This window comes from Temnothorax nylanderi, unplaced genomic scaffold (genome assembly GCF_030848795.1).
Source record: "Temnothorax nylanderi isolate EJ_2023f unplaced genomic scaffold, tnyl_v1.0 TNYL_tig0034_pilon, whole genome shotgun sequence".
Lineage (NCBI taxonomy): Eukaryota > Metazoa > Arthropoda > Insecta > Hymenoptera > Formicidae > Temnothorax > Temnothorax nylanderi.
Window position 1 is genome coordinate 683879 of NW_027249096.1, and position 21316 is coordinate 705194.

The 21316-nt window shown below is 44.3% G+C and overlaps 1 protein-coding gene across 5 annotated transcripts in view; it reads right to left on the minus strand.

Annotated features, from left to right (window-relative positions):
* The window catches only part of Sox102f (transcription factor Sox102F), a 157565-nt gene that overhangs the window by 44004 nt on the left and 92245 nt on the right, over window positions 1–21316 (minus strand). The window contains exon 1 of one of the 5 annotated variants that reach the window (XM_071703181.1): window positions 9459–10734. The exons of the other annotated variants lie outside the window; for them this stretch is intronic. Within the exon in view, the coding sequence (XP_071559282.1) occupies window positions 9459–9475 (17 nt within the window). The 5' untranslated portion in view covers window positions 9476–10734. Of the gene's footprint in view, window positions 1–9458; window positions 10735–21316 lie in introns of those variants that run through there. 5 annotated transcript variants of the gene reach the window in all.

Genomic DNA, 21316 nt, shown 5'->3' on the forward strand with positions numbered 1-21316 from the left:
TACTTAAAAATGACATTGGATTATGTAGTAACATAATTCATGTCACGAGCAAATTGACACATCGATAACAACATTGTAATATTCCGCTGATTTCACCACCGTTATTAGTCAGTGTGCGAATTTCGTAATATATCATAAAGATATATTTTATCATAAAAATATGATTAGAGTGAGAAAAAATAGAAAAGATGATCAAAAATGAAATAAGAATAATGTAAAATAGAGAAGATAAAAGATAGGAAAACAAGATTGCCAATCGATTTCTCATGTCGGCCATTTCTTGAAGCATTCGTACTCCCAGTATTATGATTGATATTCATGGCAAAATAAAAATATCGAAGAAAGAAGAGCGATGGCAGTTTTCAGTAACTAGATATCGATAGCTATTCTTACTCCCCGACGCGAGATCAGCTCGGGAAAAGTCGCGCATGAGAAAATCCTGGACGCGGTGAGAGAAAGCGCCCCCGTCGTTAGTATTCTTTATAGGACCACCGTGGGATACGCTCTACATAATGGAGTCCCGGTACCGGCGTCTCTTCTTTTGATGCTACCTCTTGGCCGATCTCTTGTTTATGTATGAGCGGGCGCGGACCGCACCCACCCGCGCGCAACGTAACGCGCGGGCACCGTACGGCCCACCGTCACCACCGGAGTTGGTGGTTGTCCCAGGGGCAGCGCCGGGTCTTCCTCGCGCGCGCAATCCTCCCGTTCTTTGCGTCGCTTCGCTTCGCGACGCAAGGCAGAGGGGCGAGTCGCGACTAGGCCGGAACACATTCACAGGAACCGACAACGTAACGCCCGCCTCGCCTCGCCTCGCGTCACATCGCGGCCGCGTCGTAAAAGCAATCTTCCGTCGGTCTCTTCTTCTTCTTCTTCTTCTTCTTCTTTCTACCTAGAATACGTTATCAGCAGCACCGGTGGGGTCGAAGAGGGCAACCGCGTCCTCTCGGCCCTCGCGGTTGCTCTAGCCCTTCTTACTATTTCCGGAGCCTCTCTCTTCCGCCGCCTCTCAGAACCGCCTCTCGCCGCGAATTCCTTTTTTTTCGCCACTCGTCTCACGCGATGCGCGCTTTTATCTACGAGACTCGCGGCTTCCGCTCTGAAGTATGGTAATATAAAACTTTACACCTGGTAAAGCTAAGAAAGTGCAACTCAATTGAAAGAATTATAATAAGATGTATCAAGAACGCATATGACAAAGTTCAAAGTTCTTATTTTTTAAAGAGAAGATAATTTTGATGATAAATTGCAAGAAAGCTGTGTAAATAAAATTTTTCTTGTTTTTTTTACGTGATTTATAACTTTAAAACATTCAACGGAATAATATTAATGGTGACAAAAAATCATTGATAAAAAATTTTTCTACGAAATATTTTTCTTTAAATTCAGAACAATTTTCCATATAACCTAAGTTACAATTAACTTCGGCGAAGTCAAGGGAGATACCCGAATAAATCGATACTGTCAAACTGTTAATCATTACGCATTTAATTTAACGCTTCAAAACAACAAACTTCAATCTCTTATCGTATGACGATTTAACACAAATATTAAAAAAAACAGCAAGCATGTATATTCGCATTACACGTAAACTTTATTTTCCTTAACAAGTTCTCTTATTTTGCTTATCACGTCCTATAAAATGCAGAAAAATTTTTTAAAGAAACAATTTGTATTTAAAATAATGATATATTATTATAAATTAATGATGGGAATTATAATATAATATGTGTAGATAATGGGAAACTTTTAACTTTTAATCAACGATTTAGCCCTCGACTTCTCCAACTCTGGCGACAGCATGACAAAATGCCGGCCCGTATCGCGCCAAAGTAAATCAATGAACGAAAGCGAAGTCGGATTATTAATCCGCGGGCGCGCCGCACCGAGCCGTCGTAATTAATACCGTCGTAACTTGATTACGAGAGCGGCGATAACGTACCACTGAACTTGGTCCCGGAGAGGAACAAGATCAAAAGAAGTGAACATTTAATTCGCGAGATTCGCCGCCGTACGACCGGATTGTGAGTCTCGCACATCAGGGAGGTCGTGCACACCAAAGCGATCAGCTGCTTTCTCTCTGGAGATGCCAATCAAAAAATACCGCACGCTTGATGATAACGTGATCCTAGAAAGAGCGGATACTCGCAAATAAGTCCGACCTTTCACCAACGGGACAGTTTCACTTCGTGCTTTTCCTTCATTTCCGCGGGGCGGTATCTTCTCACTATCTCCTCATTATGTATATATCTTACGGTTAACTATTGCGCAAACAAATGACTCTCACTGAACGCTTGCGCAATGATGTGATAAGATTTCCGGAGACTTATAATCGCTTTCGGCACAAATTCATGTTCTCGTTTTATATCGATCGTGTTCAGAATAATTTCAAAGTATAAAATGATTGAGTTACGTTATTTAACCTCATGACAACAGATTGAACGTATAATGATTTTTCACGCTCAAAATAATAATGTCCATCCTTCCCGATATTTTGAAAAAAATCTTCCCATGATTGGCAATGTTACAATCGGCATGACTAACTTTGTCTCGTCAAAGACAAAATCCATATGGATCACGAGCGCGTGATCAATCAAGAAAAAACTCGAAGAAGAGAAGGATATGAGAGAAAGAGAAAGAGAAAGAGAGAGGAAAAGAGAGGGAGAGAAAGAATAGAGGAGGAAAGAGAGAATAGAATGCGCTGGTCGGGGGACAGGGGAAGCGGAGACGGCTAGAAATGAGGGGAGGGTCTTCTGACCGAGTGTGGGTTTAAGAAGAAGTGGGGCCATGTGTTCAGTGTCAAGTTGCTCGGACCTTAGATCGCTTCCTCGATCCTCCTCCTTCGCGTTATAACGGAGTTCGTTAGAGAGAGGAAAGGGAGCGTGTTACACGCAATGCACGTGCACACACCGAGCGCGTTTCTGCGCGCGTATGCACATATCGTCCCGAGAGAGGAACCAGAAGGGAAGACAGATAAACGAGATCGGAGGAGAAAGAGTCGGGCTGAAAGAGAGAAAGACGAAAGAAGCAGCGCAGGAATTTATTTGACGCTCTATCTCTGAGACTAAACGCGTACTAAAGTAGACAAAAGGCAAATAGAGTCTGGGATTGAATAACGTCACGGTCTGTGTTTACGAAACTAGTGACATTTAGAGAATTTGTGCATTTTAACTGCATATATCTCTTTGCTAAACAGACTAGAAGAATAAATATCAAGAAACAATTGTTTTTTTTTTATATAAAATATTCCCAAAAATAAGTTGGCACCCACCCTATCATTTGCACTTCAAAAAGTTCGCTTAGATCCTTATCTCTATTCATTCGTTTAAAGTTTAAGGTTAAAGGTGAAACTTTACAGTTACTCAATGTAAATGAACGTGCGCCTATTAGAATTTCATGCTAAAGAAAGACAGAGATAGAAAAAGAGAGAGTGAGAGAGAGAAAGAAATGAAGAAAGACGGTTTCAAGCATCGCGCGAGAGCGCGCGCCGATGGGAACAAAGCGCGCAGCATCTGGAACGCGTTAGGGTCCTCCGCGACCGCCCCCACACACCGACCGTCACGTATGTACGCACGCACACTAGCGTGATGCATGAGGAAAAGCAAGCTCTTTCGTGAGAGGAACGCAAAGACACCAAGAAAGAGGGGGGGGAGTGCGAGGTTCGAGGGGAAGGAAACCCCGGACGTAGAGGAAATGAGAGAATTCGTGGGGTACGCGCGCCGCCAGCCGAAAACAACGAGAAAGAGAGAAAGAGAGAGAGAAATGTTCACGTGTGCGTTACATGCTCGTACATCTCAACTCCCTCTGCCCTTCCCTTCGTCCGACTCAAACGAACGCGTAACCGGGCCCCCATACATCGCGAACAAAGCGCGCGGCATACACGGATCTGTACGCGAGAGGCTGCACGCGCGATAGCGCGGTGGCCGGAGCACCTCGGCTATCTGCCGCTATTCATCCGTCCTGATGAATCCCGCCGCGCCGCAAACCCTCGCCGTTGTCCGCGGTACCGGGGTACAGGTATTGTGCGGTGTGCGAATAGCGATCCCCGTATCGCGCGCGACTCCAAATCGGCTTCTTTTGGGGTTGGGCGCCCCGTTAAAGCAACGAAATCTACTTTTCTTACAATCGTATTTCCTTAAATATTTCGCATCGAACAGGTGTACCGAAAGACTATAATTTTATACGACAAAGACTTTTTCCTAAGTTTTTCTAAAAATTTCTCAAACGTTGTACTTATATTCACAAAAGCTTCGAGTTCCTCCGAGTTACAGTGCTCTGTTAGACGACAAAGTTTCAGCGGACGTTTTCTAGTTTTCTACTGCTCTAAACTTTAAACTAAATTTAATAACTCGTATATTTCATAACACTAACTTGTTTAGAGCAACAGTAAAGAGAAAATTATACAGAAAGTCTAGAATTAAAGATATAGCTTGATATCCATTATCGAACGCGTCTCTTTTCGACTTATCCGATTAGCGGTATAATATCACTCGGAATGCAACGTGTTATGCATCATTATACGTTATCGTGCGTATCTGCTGCCGGCTATTACCGTAATTTTCTATTGCAAGTTACTGCGGTTAGCAGGTAGACTCGCGACACGCTAATGCAGAGCGGTTCTAACATCTACTTTACTACTTCACCCTAGGCTTCGTGCTATCGCAGAATATCTTATGCAATTCCTCTCAAAATCACGACGCGAAGGATACAGCTACTTGACGTCCATCTTGATTAATTGGAGGAAACGCGGTGCACATGGGTGCGAATGCTTTCAGCTTGTAAATATCTTTGCCACACCATGTTCTACAAGAAAGATGTGCAATATAGTAATAACCGCAGGTATGCAACTTTATTTGCTTGATACTTTTTAATAAAAGAATTTATCCTCGCGCATTCTTAGAAGAGGATTCCAGAAGAGGATCTTATCAGAAGTATCACACGGTTAGTACATGTATACATCATTGTATCATTATGATAAACGGGATGTCGCCTATTCTCAGTTGGTTTTGCGGTCTCGCAATTCTTGAAATAATTCTACGGACATAAAATATACGAAATGTGGAAATAAATACAACAAGCATTAATTATCGGCGTACATAAAAATATTCTAAAATCTGAAAGATTAAAAAATGATGGTACTATTCGTAAATTCATGCAGTGCTAAAAAAAATATAGAATTATTCAAAAAAAAGATATGACAAAAATGACAATATGTTACTTTTACAATTATAATATAATAAGTTCAATCAATAGTATCATAATTACTATTGATTGAACTTATGAACATATATTAGAACACATCGTAAGATCATATCTTTAAGAAATTCCGACAGAGTTGATAGGGTCAAGTATATCAATGCTTATCGCCCACTGTTATTCGTTAAATTTTGTAGTGATTTATCTGAGAAATAGAACTTTGTAATACTTCTATGAACGTTTGCCCGCAATTATGCATTCGCTAATTCGTAATCGCTGAGTAATTTAATTCATTGCGTCTTATTTGACATTATACGTGTCATTGTTAATTAACAGTACACAGCCCGTGGTTCATTAAATAATGAACCACGGGAGTTTTTGAGATCTCTTCAGAATGGATTCCGATTGAAATTATATTCCGTTTTTCTCTAGAAAATACAATTAGAAATCTAAGAAATAACTAAACAATTCCGATCGGAATCCATTCCGAAAAGATAATACGTGCCCTAATATCTCTACGCGGTAATCGTCGCGCAAAAACAAGATACTCAGAAACTCAGTGGCTCGCGCGATAATCCAAAAGGGAAGCGTTAACATTCGTATTCGTTTCTCTAATGAGTTGTCAATGCCGACCTTGACCTCGAAATGCAATCATGCTGATGAGTAAGAATTTTTTTTCTAACAAATATGCATTTCACATCCTAGCGTTTGTCGGTCAAAGTCAAATACGATATCGTTTGCGATTGCAGACACACGCTATTAAAGCAACGTAATTCATACGCGTAATTTCATTGAGATAAGTTCGAAATCAGGGCAAGCAGTTGTTGACAGATCTCGATGCTCAGATATTTAAGTCTCAGAGAATTTTAGACATAATTTTCCATAGTTGTGAAGTATGATTGTGCGATTCGGTAATGTCCGGTAATGACAAATAGGCGTACATTTTGAAAATTAAATCGATGCTGTATATACATACTACGTATATGTATATGTATATGTAGCTAATGCTCGATTCCGACATAAGTAAATAATTAATTTATTTGCATTTATAAGGCTTTAAAGCTACTCGCCTGGCAACTTAACGAGGTTATATCGATGTCATTTATATTGTTAGAGATTACACGAACGCGCTGACCGCTCACATTTTATTGATATAACACTAACGCGCGAAACAGGCTATCACTCGTTTTCGCAAGTGAGCCGGAATGTCGAAACTCTACGCCTCGTGTTTTGACACTTTAGAATCGTGCTTTGTCTCGCACGTTAATGCGCTAAGGCGCAGTTTAGTGACGCAATCAAAGCACGCAGTATGTCTCCATTGTCGAGTTTTATGCACCGCGCTCCCCGAATTCGTTTGCGGCGAGCGATGTCGCGCGCACAATTATAGGGTTGTCTACATATATCAGCCGAGGTCGTGCCGGTATTTCGAGTCGTAACGCCGCTAACACGTTAGGCAGCTAGATTTATACTAAGAGAGCAATTGGCTTTAATAAAATACCGTGATAGATACTGCATGGATTATCGCGCGGACAATATCGTTGAGCGCGGTGCGATATAATGCACGTCGTATACATAGTTTATAGGAGGGATGTTGTATGTAGTCTCAGCGCGCACTCGTGCGACTGAAGTAATTTATTATAGCGGGAATACCACATAATGTAGCCTCGCTGCACCTTTAGTCGCATAAAGGGCTTTTGTGCACGTACATTGTACCTCGGTTTTAATTATCTCCTCAAAGATGCGCAATTCTATAGAGGCTGCAGCCGGTGAATAGATTGCAAGTTTAACAACTACACAGCGTTTTTTAATGCTTCATCTATTTGGGATAATATATGGTTTACAATTAATGAATTCTTTAGTAGAAATGTATATATGTAATAATGACCAATAACTTTGTATTCGCTAACATAACGTGTTAAGAGATATGGTTTTAAATATTCGCAAAAAAAAACGTGACATTAAGTACCTCGTTAAATATCAATTATATATTTTAATTTGCTTCCGCAGTCGGCTTTTTTAGCGGGCGCTCTCGTCGTCGATTAATTTAAACAGTCTGGCGATTAAAGTGTTAAAAGATCGATCGTATTCAGTAAATGCCGTAAAATTGCTCGCAAAACTGAAACGAGATGGTGTCGTGCTCCAGGGAAATCAGTTAAAAATAAAGCGAACACCTCGAGCGGCGGACATTCGCGCGTTTTAATTCGATATCGCCGTCTCTCGATTCGTTTGGCGACATGCGCTCTTGTTACGCAAATGCGCGCATGTAGTCTGCGTGTCGATCTCCGCATCGGGCATATCCTTCGGGAATCCGTACCGTTCGTGCTTATTATCATGGCGCCCGAGATAATTCAAAATTTTTTGCCACGCGAACGCGTACTCGGCAACCCGGCACTCAAGCTCCGCTCGGGAGGGTCGTTTCTGAACGAGAAACGTCGATTAACGAGACATTGTACCCGGAAATATGTACGCGCGCATCTGCAGACAAAATCCCCAATTACAGTCGCCTAACTGATTGACGAAGCCTTTCGATATTGGGATAAAAACTGCAAAATCATGTTTCGCTTTGAGTGCTACCGTGAGTAAGCAATTTTTCAGTGATGCGGTAATAAGCGGTAGACCAATTATACAGTTCACTTGTTATGGCTCGTTATATCATTCAGGATTGCCCATTAGTAGGAGCAATCTTCGTAAACATTAATGCACAGATCAAGACACTCTTCGCCGTTTGCAAAACGCTCATTCCTCACGAAATCCGCTTTGTACACGCCTAACCGACAAAAAACTCCTGATTTATCGTTCCAAAGCTGAAAGGATTTGCACCATACGCGTCATTTGCTCCAATTAATCGAGTTAGACGTCAAGTGTCCTTCGCGTCGTCCGCGCGAAGAAAGAAGGGGATACATCGTGGGATTTTGAGTGGGATCGCGTAAGATATTCGGCGATAGCGGGAAGCCTGCGGAGAATTAGATGGAACCCCATAGAGAAGCAGGGAGATCGAGGGGGACCACGGGGAGGGTCACTGGGTCAGATGCGTAGAGAGCACGCTCCCTTCTCTCAACCCTCGTTTCGTTCGTTACGTCTCTTCTCCTCTCTTCCTCTCTTTCTCTCTCGTCGACCTTCCGCTCGTCGAGCCGGTTCTCTTTCTCCTTCGCCGTACCGAACACATGGCCCCGTGTGTACACGCCTGTACCCGGCCGCCTGGGTACGACTCACGCACGACGCACGCATTCACATAGCTCGACACGTACACGAAATACGCACACGCTCCAGTCGCCCTCGCGCTATCACGCCGGCGGTCGCGTATCGCGGAGATACAATGTCATGACGTGACTCCGATTACGCGCCGGCGAGGACTCGTATTAAGCGTGATCGCTGCAGCTCGTCTAAACGTAATTCCGCGTATTTCGAGTCGCGTTAAGAGTCCTGTCGAGCTGGATCGATCCTGGCGCGGAGAGGCTGTGACCGACGAAGCCTCCGGATCATCGAACTTTCCTCCAGACGTGCGTGTCGTCGACGACAAATCGTAATTCACGTTCCACGAGCAGGCGCGCGTGCCGTTTCGCTCGTTACACACGCGTCATCGTCTCGGGTTAAGTTATATCGATGTCCCGTATCAACAAATCCAGAGCTAATAACACGGAAAAAAAGATTAGCTATATTATAGCAAATTTAGTTGTAAAATAGGGACAGCTAACATTTTTTTGCAGCGAGAGCAAAAGGTTTTGCTACTATTGCTAAATTATAGCTCTCGCTGCAAAAAAATGTTAAGTGTCACTAAATTTGCTACAGTAGCTAATCTTTTTCTCCGTGAAAGAATTTTAATAATTTATCGGATAATTTCGCTCGTCTAATTGCAATTTTTCAACTTATATGAATTCTAATGTGTCACGTAGTGTTTTAAGTTACATGCACTGATAGACTGACAATGAGTTACAGATTATGAGTCTGAGAGAAAAAAATATCGTTGATACTTTATCCTAATTGTCATCGCGATAAAAAGTAAATTAATATGATTATAAATTTGTATTCTTTCAAAATCCTGTAAATTCCGAATAGATATTTATAGAAGTTAGAAGAGTGAGAGATTAATCAGGATAATCTCTAATTCGACGATCAAAAACATGGCACATTTGCTGATAATTTATGTATGTGCGTGTGCAGGACATTGCAATATAATCTCGCCGCTTTTAAATTCCGGTATCGCGCATTGAAAACCACGTGTCCTGATATCTACAGGCACGCGAGGAGGACAGTTCACTCACCTGCCAAGCGTGCTCATATCATCCTGGCCGCGCGCTGGTAGCTTGGACTACCCCGTTGCCATTGGCGCAACACTTGTCACGTATAAAAGAACGCACCTCCGCACAATGAATAAAACCGCCACTGACAAACCAGATAGATCGGCAGCTAGAGCGACGGTCGGACCCGCTCTATCGGAACCGACCGGGTTTTCTCGGCACTCGGTTAGCTCACACCCGGCAGCTCGGACGTCGCTCGCGGTTGAAAGATCGGTGGAGGAGACACCCCCCCCCCCCCCTCACGGATAAATAATTGCACGAACGAAAACCGCGTTCACCAAGGCGGCGGGAGTAGCACCGATTCCTTCCACGTTACCTCATGACCTGGTCGCGTCGCCGTCAGTATCGGTCGCGCACTTCAAATTCACCAAATCGCGGGTAAACGATGCACGCGAGCGGTCAGAGATGCCCGCGGCCGATTCGCGTGGAGAACAGCTGTAACGATATCCTCGATCGCGATAAGGACGCGACGCGACGCTCCGTTTCGCGTACCACTGTCGCGAGCTACGAGGCGCTCTGCAGCACGGCGGAGAGGCTTCAGCGGCCCTCGCGGCGCGTCAGTGGGTCCGCGTCAGTGGGGGCGAGAAGGAGGCGCACGGAGGCTGCACGGGCATAGCGCGCGACATAGAAGCGCGCGAGAGCGAAGCGGGAGCGGAGTGACAGAGCGAGAGAAGGAGTGATACGGAAGACGGAAGAGGGAGAGAGGTGAAACGCGAGCGCGAGTGTGTGGGAAAGCCCCCTTCCCTCCCCCCCGAGAACGGCGAACATACAATGGAAATAATCACCGCGTTTCTCGGAGCGTCGGCTGACTGACTGAAGCCCCCGAGGACCGACCGGGATGAGATTCGGAAGGCGCTGCCTGGCGGCGGCGGTGGTGGCGGCGGTGGCGGCGGCGGCGGCGGCCGGCGCCCGCGCGTCACACCACTTTCGCGCCCCGCTACTGTCCCTTGTCCTGCTCGCACCCTTTCTCGCCCCTCTCGCAACGAGGCGCTCCCTCTCTCCTTTGCTTTTGTTACCGGCGCGCTCCGTCTCCCTCTGTCCCACCAAGCACGACCGGCGGTTCTGGCCTCTCGCTCCCTCCTCTTGTTTCCTATTGCTCTTGTTCCTGTTCCCCACGATCTCTGTCTCTGCCTCGCGCGTTCTCTCGCCAGCTCTTCGTCGTACACCGTCGCGGTAGAGGCGCCTCGCCGTTTGTACGTGGCGGCAAGCTCTGCCACGCACGCCACGCCTCTTTTGGGGCCTAGTCGCCGCCTCCTTTCTCCGACACCCACGCCGAGACGGACTCTGCCCGCCACTGCCGCCGCTACCACCACCATCCGTGATCCGTCGTTGGTACCTCCACCACACAACCACCACCGCCACCGACTCCCGATGTTGTCCTCGCCGACGTCCTCGTCCACGTCCTCGTCCTCGTCCTCGTCGCCTTTGTCACCCCGCCGTGTACCGACGCTCGCCGCCGTTACCGCCGCTGCCGCCACCGCCGCCGCTGCCGCCGCCGACGGATCAGCATTCGTTCGCCTGTGTGCGTTCGCGGTTGTTAGATTCTATACCTGCCCCCGTTCCTTTCCCCCAGTCTGACATCCTGAGGCGCTGCCGGCTCGTAGCTGGGCGTAGTAGTAGCAACGCGGATGGACAGCTACGCGCGTTACGGTAGCTGCGCTCGTCCCCCCTTTCGGCCCCCCCCCTACTAACTGCCACTGGTCTTGTTGCTCAATGAGAGCGAGCGGATGGAGAACGCGATTAACGCGCAGCACATCACGTGGCGTGGAAGAACGCGATGCATCGCCGCGATGCGCAACGCTGAAACGAAGCGCAGCGTGCGGACTCGGTGGTGGACGCAGTACCGAAACGTTCGCCAAATTGCACCGGTCTGTCAGTATCGCAGTGTAACGACATTCATCTCAAAGCGATATTTTCGTTTAGAGGCAAATGGCGTCTGTCATTGCAATGTGCACATCGTACTTTGATTGTAGCTTTTAAAACTATTTGCCTACCTTGTTCGTGACTTTTTTTCCGTTACCCTCTATTAATTGGTTAATTAATGAGAGTGAGACAAAAATGCAAACACACACATACAATATCTTAAGCCAATGCAACGTCAGCTTCGTAGAAATCAGACATGGAACGGCTTGTTGGAGTAAATACATAATAAATTTTAAAAAATTCACATTTGTTAGTTCTGTTGATTCTTTGCTTGTTAAATTGCAAAATATTCTTTTCCTCGATTAATGTCGACTGCAGTTCGGTATCAACTTGCGTGCTCGCGATTATTTCACACCGCAATATCTTTTCCGCAATAGAATAAAGGAATGAATAACTACTAGAATATTTAAAAATACAATTTCCGGGCTAAAATATAATCGGATTTAAATTTTATAATTTTGAGAAATTGACATAATTGATTAACACCGTTATTCGCTGTCAACTACCTTAATGCTCTTAATTCTCTCTCTTTGGTCGAGAGTTGTAGTAGTTTCACGTTCTATAATATTATTCGTTATCATTAGCGCAGGATTAAATATTCATCTCCGAAAAATGTAATGCTCGAAAAAAAAAAAAGTGATTCAAATCGTAATGCAATGGTCGCAAAGACACGAAGTCGGGCGACCGGGGCGACGAGCGGTGATATCGGCTTCAGGTGATTCGCCGCGCGCATTGTGTATTGTTCGGCTTGGAGGTGGTAGCACAACCCTCTTGCCGGCGAGCTCGCTTTCGCCTCGGGAACGGGTCCATGGAGGTGGTGAGAATCGACCAATGGGGCGCGAGGCACACCCGCGCAAATCACAATGCTCATTGTTGTCGCCGGGCTGTCCGCCCACATCCCCGTGCCGTGTCTTCCACCACTCGTTGTAGCTCCTGTGGCACTCGCCCAGGTAGGAATCCCCGAATCGACCCCAAATTGGGACGAGCCAAACGCAGTTTACCGCCATTACGTTTCAGCAGTACGTAACGTATCGAACGGACATGCCACCGCTCTATTCTTATCGATGATTGACCGATGAATGATGGCATCCCGAAGACTCCATTTAAAAAACATTTAATATCTGTGCAATGATATATATATTATTTTATCCATATTTCCTCCAAACTATATTATCTCTAATTTGTTGAGTAACTGAGAAGATTGTGTGGCTGCTGACTAATGTCTTTATCAATTTACTTAAACGTTGGTACTGATTTATATGATAAGCGTCGAGAAAGTCGCGGTAGCTAAATCATCATTAAGATTACATCATTTAGATACGCCGACATATCTAATCTTACACGGAGAGAATTTTCTCTTAAAATTTACCCTGAAATCATGGTAGTTGTGGGACAACATGTACCACCAAGAATTTTATGCGAGCTATTCTGATTAATATCTACCAGAATAAAAAATATTAATATCTATTACATTAAAATATAAAATATGTTTGATTAATTTTACTATAATATATTTAGGAAATTTCAATAATTTTTCAAAATTTACCAATCTGCTTGGTAATTTTTATCACGTTGTTTGTAAAATGTCTTTTGTATATTTCAAAAATTCCTTGGTTGCCAAGTTGTCCCAAGTTTGTAGTGAATTTAAGGGTAAAATATAACAAAAAATTCTCTCCGTGTAGGAATATTTAAATCTCCTGCTAAATATTCATTAGAATATTATATATTTATTCCAATATCTTCCGTACCAAAGTACACAAACTATAATTAAATCGGATAGATATACTTGTATTACGTCGCAAAAAGAAGATAAACTAATAATTAAATGAGACGTTGCGGCGGTAACTATGACTAAAATTACATTTGCGATGCTCCTCATTTTTTCTCATCTTGCTACGTCCGATGCAACGTTCAATCTACTCCATCTGCCGATGCGGATATATGTCAACATTATGCACGCGTCACCTCGTGACATTCCTCGCGACCCTCGGCTACTCTCCGCAAAGAGAACCGTATGAGAATGATATTAGGTCGTATCTCTTTCATGTTTTCTCGCTCCCGCCCGTTCCACCCTCCTTTTTCCTATTCTCCGTACCCCAGCGCACCCTTAACTAGAGCCTCTTACCATCCCCCCCGAGCACACTTCGCCGCGGCCACCGCGTAATTCGTCCGTCCGCGCTGCCTCCCCGTCTGACCCTTTCCGCGTTAGACCGCAAATCGATGTTCTTTTCCTCTCGATTAAGATCGATTGCGGTTCAACGTCAATTTGTGCCGTCCTTGCAATTACATCGCATGATAGTTTCCTCTTTGCGACAAGATAGACATATAGATAAAATCGTTTAGAGGTAGATTAAGAATACAGCTTCCATTTTGGATATAATCAAAATTAAATAATTCTAATTCTCAATTAGTTCGATTTTTCATTGATTAATTACATCAATGTAATGCAAAATGGAAGCTACGTATGACAAAGTTACAAGTGCCTTTGTATAAGAAATGTAAAAATTTCAATCTAATAACTTTCATATAGGTCGGATGAAAATTTTTGTTATACTAATGACAGATTCAATCATGAAACATATAATGGAATAGCATAGTAATTACAAGTAATACAATTTAAATATTTCTGATAACTTTTATTAATTAAGTGCCTGAATTTACTACTTATATATTGTCTCCATGGTGATCAAACGCAAGATCCTCTTATACATTAAAACTTCTCTAATAAAATTATAGCATATTTTATCACACAAACTCGAAAAATTGATCATTATCTTTATCATATTGCATTAAAAAAAATTTTTTTTTTTTTTTAATTTTAATGGTGCACAAAATAAAAATTTTAAAAATTCTTTAATACAGTATAATAAAGATAACGAGAGACAAATTTTTCGAGTTATCGCGATAAAATATGATCTGATTTTAGTGGAGAGATTCTACCCGTATAAGAGGATCTTGCGTTTGATCTTGCGTTTGGAGAAAATAATAGTAGTAAATTCAGACGCTTAACTAATAAAAATCATCAGAAATATTTAAATTTTATTACTTGGGATTACTATGTTATTCCATTATATGTTTCACATAAATAAAACATACACTGAGAAACCCATTTTGTTGAATCAACTATAAATCCTTGTTTGGATATGAGCAAACAAATGCTTTAGTTAATATAACAAAAAATTTGGTTAACATAAACAAAATTTTTAACATAACTAAATTTTTTGTTATGTGAACCAAATTTTTTGTTATATTAACTAAAGAATTTGTTTGCTCATATCCAAACAAGGATTTATAGTTGATTCAACACAAAATGGGTTTCTCAGTGTATACAGGTATCTCCCGCTTTTCGAAAGTTTGCTTTACGTCATTTCGCTTTTACGAAAGACCCACATTAATACCTGTTTCCACTAACCGAAAGAAATCCAAAGAGAATTTTCGCTTTTACGAAAAAAATTTTTCCCATATAAATTAATGGTAATTGCTTCTTCGCTTTGCGTCATTTCGGTTTACAAAAGATTTCATAGGAACGCTCTACTTTTGGCTAGCGGGGGAAACCTGTATATATTACAATAAAAAGGCAAATAGTGCCAGATATTTATGCATTGTTACGTCTTCAATGAAAATTAAAATTAAGCAGAAATGATAAAAAAAAACGTAATCATTATTTTTCACGTATACCTAAATTTATCTATAAATAACTATCATTGCACGTCGTGGCTATTCTATAATTAACTAAACTTTGCAACATGTTGTGACATTGCATTGGTAAAGCGTCGCGAGTACAATAAGATATCATGGCATTGTTGGTGCGTGGGTTAGTTTAACTCCGTGTTTAGGCTGGGATCAGAGATCGTACATTTTCCGCTGGAGAACGGGCGCGCTTACGAGTTTGGCGCAGAAACGCGAGATGGGCTATCGTTATGCGTTGCACGGGCGCAGTATTAACGCGGTGGCACGCGGGATACCATGCTATTCCGGTACCGGTTGCGGGTGCGGGAACCGACAAGAACAATGAGTGTTGTACGCGTTCCGCGTACTGCTTGTGCATCCTCCCGTAGGGTATGCCAGGCTCTCTAGTGGGTGTAGGAGAGAGAGAGAAAGAGAGAAAGAGAATAGCGATCGAGGGCGCGAGGGAGAGACAGGAAAGGAGGAAAAGAGAAAGAGAGAGAGAAACGAGATTTATGCGAGGCGGCGGCGTCGGTGGCGTCGGAACGTTTTGCTCACGCTGCTGGACGTCGCCGTCGTCGTCGTAATCGTCGTCGTGGTCGTCGACAACTAGAAGACGACGACGACGACGATGAAGAAGCGCGGATGAGAGAACTTTCGTGTAGGAGGAAGAGGACAGGAGGGAACGGACGCGGAGTCGAGATGAAGGAAAAGGAAAAAGACGAGAAGGATGACAACGCAGCCGTCGCCGCTTGTGAATGAACATTGGCTTCTGAGCATTTCCGGCCGCTCGAGCTGGCCTCTCTATCTCTCTCTCTCTCTCTTTTTCGCGGTCTCTTTCTCTTCTCGTTTCGCGTTTGTCTCGTTCTCTCTCTTTCTTACTCTTTCTGTCCGTTCCTCTCCGTAGCTTCACCCCGATCGCTCCTCTATCTACTCGCGCGTCCTCTCATGAATGAGAGTCGTCGAGTCGCGATTTCGCGACAGAGAGATAGGGAAAGAGAGACAGAGGTAGAGCGGGCCGAGCGAAGTGGACGAGGAAGGACGAAAGAATGACAGCGGGGTGGGTGGAAGAGGAGAAAGAGAGAGAAGGCCGGACGAACCGTTAGCCTTAAGCCAAACGGTTGCAACGGGGCCTGAGACGAATTTAGATCAGGAACTGAGAGAACGAAGGGAAAGGAAGACAGCGGAGCCACTATATGCTTGCCCCCCCTCCCCTCCTCTTCCCGTGTCCTTTTTTTACTCCTTCGTTCCTTTATCCCTCTCTTCCTCCCCGCTTTGTTGCTCCCATTATTAATATATCGCCGTCTCCGCGTCTGACCGCCCGTTCCTCCGCGCATCGTTGCTGTCGCTGTTTCTTCTTGGTCCTCTTCTTCTTCTTCTTCTTCTTCTTCTTCCTCGCGCATCACCCCCGCCCGGCTCATCCGGTAACGTGCACTGTACCGATTATAAATAGTAACCTTTGTCGGACGCTTTTCTTTATACTTCCACACACACATCTCCTCATCGTCATCCCCTCTGACCCCTCTGCATCTCCATGCGGTAATGTCCTTCAGATTTTGTGCGCGAATAACTCGTGAACGAGAATTTTTCAGCTTGTAATTGATCTTTATGTTATTAAAATAAAAGAATAATGATAGAATGATATTGGTAATCTATTCTTTCAATACCCTATAGAGCAAAGAAGAAAAAATACTTATCAATTTTTCGATTGCTCGCTCGTTATAGTTGTTGCACGTTAGTTCAGCATTTTATCATAAACACCCCGACTGTATTAAGTTGTCTGATAATTTTCCAAGCTCGAAACTTAACTGTTTGCATTTACATTGTTGTAGGACAAAGTAACAATTGTTGCGTGGGACGCGATTCTGAATATAATGGGTTAGGAAATTCAGAAAAAGGATGACGTTGATGACTGCCCGCAGTTACTTCGAGGCACGATATTATTCCTCGGACTAAACTTACTCTTGTCGTTTCTATCGCAACAAATTACTTCATAATTTCTAACAATAATTCTAAGATACCTTCAGTCATGATTGTTCTTGTCTTTCGTTAACATTCAATTATCTAAATAATAATTATTCGAAATGATCAGATTGTAGATAAAAAAATTAATCTTTAGAAGTGAATTTAACAGACGTGTTCATAGGCCCAACGAGTGCATCGTGTCGCACCACGCCAATGCACCACGATGCATTGGCGAAGCTTGGCGTGGGAAGAAAAGTTGCGAGGCACGAGAGAGAGAGAGAGCGAGCGAGAGAGAGAGAGAGAGAGAGAGAGAGAGAGAGAGAGAGAGAGAGAGAGAGAGAGAGAGAGAGAGAGAGAGAGAGAGAGAGAGAGAGAGAGAGAGAGAGAGAGAGAGAGAGAGAGAGAGAGAGAGAGAGAGAGAGAGAGAGAGAGAGAGAGAGAGAGAGAGAGAAGAACGAGACACGCGGTGGGGCAGGCAGAAAGTGACCACGGTAGAGATGCGGGCGCGTGCCCGCGCACGAGTGACCGCGTGCGTACACACGCGCCGACACTCGAGTCGCGCCGGCGCAAAGCACCGGGGCACTGCGCTTCCTCGCGCGACGAACGCGAGAGAGGCGAGAAGAAGACGAAAATTTCGCCTCGGTAACAGCGTGGCGAAATACTGTTGACCGTTAAACGCGCATGTATAAATAGAGCACGCACGCGTGCGCGCCCGTGACGTGACAGGTGTCCGGGTTGGAGAATAATTAAAATCCGCGTACATATGCGGTCGCGCCCGTAATAGGCGACCGTTCTGGTACACGCGGATCGACGACGACGGTGGGTTTACCGCGAGCGCACGCGTGCGCGCGTAGGCGTGAATTACGGCGCAGCAGCTTAACGAACGATGGAGAGCGCACTGGTCAGCGCATTGTCGCCGTGCATGGCGATAGAGGGGACCCGTACAATGATCGATCGATTTGTGATTGTCGATTGTAGAACGGGCTCTACTAATCTCATGAAGCGAGGACGACTACGTGTCATCGAAGCGGTTTTGCAATTATAGATTATATATATATCAGAAGTAGCTATGTTAGTTACGAGATTGTAGCGAAACCTATAAAATTCGGAGTAGTCTAGCAGACGCTGATATTTATCTTTTTATTACAATTAATAAACTATTTTTTATTTATTTAATTATTTAATTTCAACGGATATCGTTTCGCCTCGTAAATCTTATTAAAATAAGACGATCTAATAATAATGATTATTCGTTTATAATCGGAGTTATAACCTCTCGATCTGAGATTAGAACGATTATAAATCATTCAAGGCTTTCCAGATATTTATCACGATAATGTTCTAAAAGCAACGCGCGTGTTAAACAATATAATTTAAACTATACGCCGCAACGAGGAACGCTCGCTTAACCGCGAAACACGATGATTAACGACGCGGCTTAAACAACTCGCAGAACTGTATCATTAACTTCTGTATTGAAATAACGAGCGCAAACAACGGCCGATAATAGCGGCCTTCTCATCATCCACTTAACAGAAAATTAGTATGAAAAAACTTCCTTTGTTTTTCCTTCCTTTTTTTTCACGTTACTGCATCCGTTCCCATCGCAGCTCGAAATCTTAATTACTAATGGCTACGAAACGACGATTTCTTACGCACGCAACCGGCTCTGCGGGAACACGCGCTCCTCGCAACGATATTCGCCGAGACAATAGGATTCTCATTTGAGACCGACAATGCACGTGCGCATATTTGTATCAGATATCTGAAATTATATTACGACGTGCACACCACCGTGCGAACTCGCGGAATTCGAGCTGCCGCGATGCCGATCTGAATCGATCATAGACATCACAAGTTCTCGCCTTCGAGCAGTTTCGCGCACCTCTCGATAGATAATAACGTCGATATCATGTAGACAAAGAGTCACTCAGATCGCAATTCTTATTTCTTCCTGAGGGGAAAATCTGGAAAATCTGGAAAATCTACGATTACATAGAAAATAAGAGTGAAGAATAAATAATTTTAATTATACGGTTGTACTTATGAAAAATTGAAGAGTCGAGCGTTTCCTACGACCGAGAGAAGTCGACGACGACAGAAAGGAGCGTGTGTCTGTCGTGGCGGCACGGGTACGCGGGTATGCACGATACATACACGTGTAATTAAAGCAGCGTAGTCGCACAGTGCGGATCACTGTTCCGCGCGCACGGCCGCCCTCATGAATGGAGCACGGCACGGAGGAGTGAGTCAGGCGCGAAAGAATGGCGAGGATATTTTATAAAGCCGGAGCGAGAAAACGGCCCGCTCTCGTGACTTTGTGAGTGGCGGCTGCGAGGAGGCCGCGCACAGCTATTATTATCGTTTCTCGACTCCTTCTCGGCCCTCACAGCAGCAGCGACGAGCGAGTGAGCGCGCGCACGCCGCGGCCGCCCGCGAGAAACAATAAGCAGTTTGTACTTGGGAAAGCACATTGTGTGCACTCACGATGATGTATCGCGTATCCTCGAGGTCAGCGCGTAAGAACGATATGACCCATACGGCCCATGCGTTCCCATAAGCGATTAGTTAACGTTAACTGATGCTTAACTGATCCCCCGTCAGAGCCGATCCTTTCGAAGGCATAATTCGAAAGAGACGAAGGATCGGATAAACCCGTGGTTAATTTCAACTAACGTTTACGGGAAGTCTCGCGAAGATGATGGCGAAGGCAACCCTGCCAACACGCCTCTCATCTCCTCGAGATAATGAATGAACGAATGAATGTCAAGTAAAAGAAGATAAGAATAGCGAGAAGAAAGCGCGCGACTGCAGACGAATATTTTTTTAAACGCGGGACAATCACTTCGCGATACGATTCCGGCCTTTACGAGGGGTGCCATGGTCTCGCTTTCGGACACGCATATCCGCATTTCGGGATTTCTAATCGGCGAGTTTTACGAGGTTGAGTCGCCGCTAATTCGTAGATTGCACCCGGCTGGCTATAGTTATGCGTCTATTAACGTTACAGGCCGTGTCTTGTTAACGTTAATTTATGTACGCGCGCCGGTGCGCGAATTTCTCGTTACAGCCGTGCATTTACAAGTTTCACGAGGCGAGTTATAGTGCCTGTACTCGTTAAACGCTAAACGTTTATTATCCGCGGTTCGTTACCGCGGATCGTCTAATCCACAAAACGCTGGAACTCGGATTACGATTATGCAAAGCGCCGCTTACATTTGCAAGTGACAATAAAATAAGAGTCCCTAATCGCACTTTATGACAAATCGTTTAGCATAATGTTGATCTTCCTTTCCTTCACATCTCATTATTATATATTTGATGTATATTATTATAAATTTAAGTACGGGCAGCTTTGTAGATTACAGACTGTACTACAGATTTCTAAATGAGCGAGACGTTTAGAGAGACTTCAGCAACGGGACGTATCGTGCGTGCGCGACTCTCGTACGCGCGCATACACACGCATGAGCTCGCAAACGGTTCCGATCTCGAGACTAGACAAGTTAATCGGCCGCGAAAGCACAATAAACTTCGAGATAATAAACGGAGCATCGTACGTTCGTTTACCATAATAATGCCTTCCGCCATGGCAGATCCATGCAGCATCCGAAGCTACCCGAAACGAATAGAACGTTATAAATAGAAATGCTCTATCTCTTTCTCCCTCCCCCTCCCTCTCTCCCTCCTTTCCTCCCCCCTCTCTCTATCTTTCTCTCTCTCTCTCTAATCGTCTCTCTCTCCTTCTTCCTCATTCGAGTTAGTTCGCTTCCTCTCACCTCGTACTCCTCCTCTTCGTCTTCCTCTTCCTTGCTGCATTCTACAGAAGCGTCCCGATCATCATCTCCATAAACTCTACGCCCGCGCGTGCACGCCGGCCGCAAACGCGCGGTTATTTCAGAGAGCGAATCTCCGCTCTCTCGCACGCCGCTAGCGAGATATTATTACGTGGCCGTGCATTAACGCGCGCGAAGATCCTTCCGATATGATAGACGAGCATGTATCGCGTTGCACGAAGGCGGCCGCCGCCGCTTTACGTCGCCGACGCAACTGTTTCGCGCTGCGAAAACGCAGAAATTAAGAGCGACAACTCGGCCCGCAACGAAAAGATCAGGCACTACTGCGTTTCGACAATCTCGCCTTTCTTCAGATATTCCAATGCACATTTTCAATAAATGTATTTTTAATAAATATCCACAGATCAGATAAATATCTATAGATTTTTAAATATTTTTTAACATTGCCATCAAATATTTAGCATTGTATAA